Source organism: Octopus sinensis, linkage group LG3 (genome assembly GCF_006345805.1).
Source record: "Octopus sinensis linkage group LG3, ASM634580v1, whole genome shotgun sequence".
Taxonomy (NCBI): Eukaryota; Metazoa; Mollusca; class Cephalopoda; order Octopoda; family Octopodidae; genus Octopus; species Octopus sinensis.
Window position 1 is genome coordinate 43,517,900 of NC_042999.1, and position 5,371 is coordinate 43,523,270.

The following is a 5,371-nucleotide window of genomic DNA, read 5'->3' on the forward strand; positions in this document are numbered from 1 at the left end:
GAGGAACTCAACTTTGACTCCAACATGATTTAAATCCAAAGAGTGACTACCAGCATTATCCATAACAAGCAATACTTTGAATTCCATGCATACATTTTGGAAGTATTTTTTGGCTTGAGGGATGAAGCAGGTGGAACCAATTCAAAGTTAGACTTTTGGTAATCCAGGCCTGGGGGTTGTGCATCCAGTGGGCAGGCAGCAGATTTTTATTCTTATTTTTGAAAGCCCTCAGGTTCATGGACTTGTAGATAAGTCCTGGTTTCATCATGAAGCCAGCAGCATTGCTACACGTAATTAGCATCACTCTGTCCATCTGTGCCTTCAATCCTGGGACTCTGGCTTTGTCCTTCATGGCATACGTTCTGAAAGGCATCTTCTTCCAGAACAAGCCAGTCTTGTCCATATAGAAAACCTGTTCCAGCTTGTATCCCTTTTCCTCGATGATCTGCCTGAAGGTCTCAAGGTACTTCTCTGCAGCTTCTTTGTCAGCTGATACTGTCTCTTCATACAGGGAAACACACTTTATTTTAAACTGTTTCTGGAAACAGTCAAACCATGCCTTGCTGGCTTGAAAATCTTTGGACTCCAGTGTTGCCAATGGTCTTGGTTGCAGTTCTTCAATGCCTTCTGCTCCATCTCCGCCGTCAAACTGATGGTATAATTTCTGTACTTTCTCGCAGATGATGTTACCACTCAAAGGAATGCTTTTCTTTTTGCAGTTACTGATCCAGAATACCAAGGTAGATTCCATCTTGACAAGGTGCTTATTTCTTATTGTCATTATCTTTTTGGCACTTTCACAGGAATTTACTGCTATGGTAGACCTGATCGCTACTTCATTCTTCTTTATGTAGCGTATAGTGCTTTCATTGACATCATAACAGCAACCAACTGCAGCACAACTCTTACCTTCCTGGAACATATCCAGCAGTTGTACCATCTCATGGAACTTCATAGCCTTTTTCTGTCACTTAGGTTCACAGCCAGAAGCCTTAGAAGATGTAGGGTGTTTGGGTAGCATCTTAGGGCCCTAAGTTAAACATAGGAGATGGAGCAGAAAGTAATACAAACTAATTTTTCAAAACTATTGTTATTTTTAATGTCTGCTCAGTCTCCCATTGGTGCTATGCACATAGTAGATGCAAGGAAGGTTTTTTTGTATGTTTATTTTTGGGAAAAATTGCATCCTATCTCGAGTGTTTTGTTGAGTGTTGTGTTTTTCACAGCATGGTTTTGAAAAATTTAGTTTGTATTACCACTAGATACAGTAATCTATACTATAATAAAAATAATGATGATAATAATAATAATAATAATAATAATAATAATAATAATAATAATAATAATAATAAGAGAGAGAGAGGGAGAGAGAAGGGAAAAGAGAGAGACTGATATTGCCATGAAAGAAGTCATAAAAAATTGTAGATGGTATTTACAATTCTGCGAATATGTGGTGGTTTCTGCAAACAAATATTCATTCCACGAATAACTGGGACCGCAAATACCAAACCATGAACAAGCAGGAGTACACTGTATGTATGTATGTATATATATATATATTATATATATATATATATATATATATATATATTATATATATATATATATATATATATATATATATATATATATACGTATTTGTGTGTATCTCTCTCTCTCTCTCTTTATACACACACACATATATATATATATGTATATGCATAACATAGACAAATACAGGTGTATCAAATACCATACAATTTAAATTCTTGATTTTTTTAAAATTATCTCTTCTTACAGAGAAAGTGGATAATTGCCTGAAGATAGATAAAATCAACTTTAAATAAGAAGGGGAGATAATTTCAAGAATCAAAAATTTTCCGACTTTGAAATGTGGTTGGTGTTAAGAAGGGTATCCAGCTGTATGAACCATACCAAAACAGACTGTGGAGCTTGGTGCAGTCCTCTGGCTTGCCAGCTCCTGTCAAATTGTCCAACCCATACCAGCATGGAAGGTGGATATTAGATGATGATGCTGTTGCTGCTGCTGCTGCTGATGTACCTGATTGTCTTGAGACAAGACAGCAGCTATGGATATGTGTATCTGTGTAAGAAGACATCCTACTTTGTCTCCAGCAGAATAAGATATTGAGACATATAAAAAGGAGTAAAACATATTTATGGCCAAGGTAATTTGTAGAAATGAAACTAAAATTAATCAAAGGAAATACCTCTAGCCAGCTTGTTGCATTAATTGTAGTAATAAAGATGAATAAGTGTGTATATAATAATCCTTTCTACTTTAGGCACAATGCTTGGAATTTGGAGGAGGGGGCTAGTTGATTACATTGACCCCCCAGGTCTCCACAAGTACTTATCTCATCAACCCTAACAGGATGAAAGGCAAAGTCAACCTCAGTGGAATTTGAGCTCAGAATGCAAAGACGGATGAAATGCAGCTAAGCATCTTCCCCAACATGGTAACTATTCTGCTAGTCTGCTACCTTAAGAGCATTTTTAATAATAAACGATGATGATGATGATGATGAATTAATTATTCTTCCTACTAAAGACAAGAGACCTGGAATTTTAGTGGAGGAGACTAGTAGATCATATCAGTCCTGATGCTCAACTGGTACTTATTTTAACAACATTGAAAGGATGAAAGAAAATATTAACCTCAGCAGAGTTTGAACTCAGAACACAAAGTTAAATTAAATGCATCTAAGCATTTTGTCCAGTGTGCTGATCATTCTGCCAGCTCACCGCATTGGCTGACCAAGACACTGTCATAGAATGTGACCAAATGATGTTTATTTTTATTTTTAACATAGTCTTGTTTGTGGTCCACACACTTCTCCCATTTGAGTTGCAGTGCTTGGATCCCATTGGTGAAGAAGCTTTCATCCGTTGGTCAAAAAAGTCATCAACAGCTGATATAACATCATTATCGCTGCAATACTGCTTCTCAGCCAAGTGTTTCTCCATGCTGGGGAACAGATGACAGTCAGATGAGGCCAAATCAGGAGAATATGGAAGGGGATCAACCAGTTCCTAGCCACAACCATGAACAACAGCCATTGAAATCAAAAATTGTGCGCTGGAGCACTGACCGGATAAAACAAGGTCCTTTTCGTCAGTTTTCATGGGCGTTTGGTCTTGAGAGCCCTTCATAACTGCCTCTTGTCTCTCTGTCTGTGGCTCAAAGTGATGAACTTAGCACACATTCTGGGTTAAGAAACATTCAAGGAAATCAGCTGGGTCTGCCTCAAACAATGTAAGATTTTCCTGTAATGTGATCCACCTGGTGTGCTTTTGATCAGGTGTCAGATGAGTTACCCATCAAGCAGAAACTAGAGCTATGAAATTTTGCATGCATTCATTTCAACCCTTCTTATTTAATAGCTGCATTTTTTCTTTCCAGGTAAACTGACATCTCACTGTTCAAATACTTCAAAAGTAACTAGTAGCAACATCTCTTGAAAATGGACAAAATTTGGCATCACGGTGTTATCAAGTAGTTGCAGAAAAAAGGTTTAGCCCCCAAGGACATCCATGCTGACATGATTGCTATATGATGATCCAGCTTTATCAACAGTGCAAAAGCAGGAAGCTGAAACTTTTGTCATGCTAAATTTATTGTGCAGAATGTTCTCAACCCTCTCGCAGAATGTGCTAATAGCATTGGATTTATAGTCAATTGCCTGTCATCCATCATCATGTGGTGAATACAATCAATGCTTTCCTCAATGGTAGCAGTTGCAATACATCCAGACCTTAGTACATTTTCAAGTCTCTCTTTTCCCTTTTTAAATTCAGCTTCCTGCTTTTGCATTGTTGATAAAGCTGGAGTGTCATCCCTTAATGTGGCAATCATGTCAACATGAATGTCCTTGGGGGCTAAACCCTTTTTCTGCAACTACTTGATAACACCATAATGCCAAATTTTGTCCATTTTCAAGAGACGTTGCTACTAGTTACATTTGAAGTTTTCTTTGAATAGTGGGATGTCAGTTTACCTGGAAAGAAACAAGGCAGTTATTAATAAGAAGGGTTGAAATTAATGCATGCAAAATTTCACTCCTTCATAGTCAGCCTATGACCTTTCTAACCCACTCTAGTACAGTTGATGTAAAAAAACAAAAAAATATGTTTTATGCATCATAAATTTATAGTTCCATACTTTATTCTATCTATGTCAATGAACAAAATCATATATTTTCTCATATAAAACCACCTTAAAATATCTTTTAATGACTGTATGAATGAAACACTAAATTTTTTCCTCACAAAATATACTTGTAAAATAGGGGTGCGTCTTATAAGCCAGCAAATATGGCAATCTACAATTTATTTGGTGAAACAAAATAAAAATGAATTTATTCAAGTTATTCATCGAATTCACATATGCGAAGAATCAAAGTTAAATTTTTTTCTCCCGTGTCTCACAGAAAAGAAAAAATAGCCAAGACTATTTTACTCTCAAATACAACAATAGACTGTATGATGAAAGGAAAAATGATAGACCGGAAAGTAGAATAAGAAGAAAAATGGCAACAAAAATAGCAACAAATTTCCTAAAAAGTTGATCAGTACAACAGTCAATTATTTCGTAAACCTACTTCGATTTATTAACTGCATTTCCTTCTATCACTTTAAACTCTTTATGTTTAAGATGAGTAAATTATTAGACACAAACCTCCAGTTAATGTAACTGTTTGCAAAGTAAATATATTATTTTCCACTTAAATATTGATATACAGCAGTTGTAAAATTACAAAAGAAAGTCACAGAAATATTTTTTAGAATGTTTATAAATAATTCAATGAAAATTATCGTTTACTATTTTGTTTATGCATGAGAAAGTTTTGATTAAATTTCACTGAAATTGTACATTAATATTGGGGACAATTATAAAAATTCCGTTTCACATTCACCTTCAGCCACCAATATTAGTTACAGACACATGTATTCAGAGCTTTTAGAACTGGCAGAAATACCAGCCATATCTCTTGCAAATCAGCCAGAAAAGACACATTATAATGGTTTCAAATTTTTGCAGTGGGCCAGCAGTTTTTGAAGGTAAGGTGAAGTCCATTACCCTGACCTAAGTTCTTGACTGGTGCTTCCCGAAAGGATGAAAAGTAAAGTTGACCTCAGCAGAATTTGAGTTCAGAACGCAAAGATGGATGAAATGCCCCTAAGCATTTTGTCTAGCATGCTAACACTTCTGCCTGCTCATTCCTTAGATAGGCAAACACATCATAATAGTGTAAAAGAGAACCTTGACAAGAAATGATGTCATCCATCCACATAAATGTAAATATTGTACTGTGTATATAGGGAGTTTGCGGAAGATGAAATATTTTGAGAAATGCAACCTAAATTTCAA

The 5,371-nt window shown here is 35.8% G+C and overlaps 1 protein-coding gene across 1 annotated transcript; it reads right to left on the reverse strand.

Moving 5' to 3' along the window:
- Positions 1 to 55: 55 nt before the first annotated feature.
- LOC115209441 (tigger transposable element-derived protein 1-like) lies at positions 56 to 955 on the reverse strand. The gene has a single exon (XM_029777866.1). It carries the CDS (start codon positions 953 to 955, stop codon positions 56 to 58), a length of 900 nt encoding a protein of 299 aa, XP_029633726.1.
- Between the last annotated feature and the right edge of the window lie 4,416 nt (positions 956 to 5,371).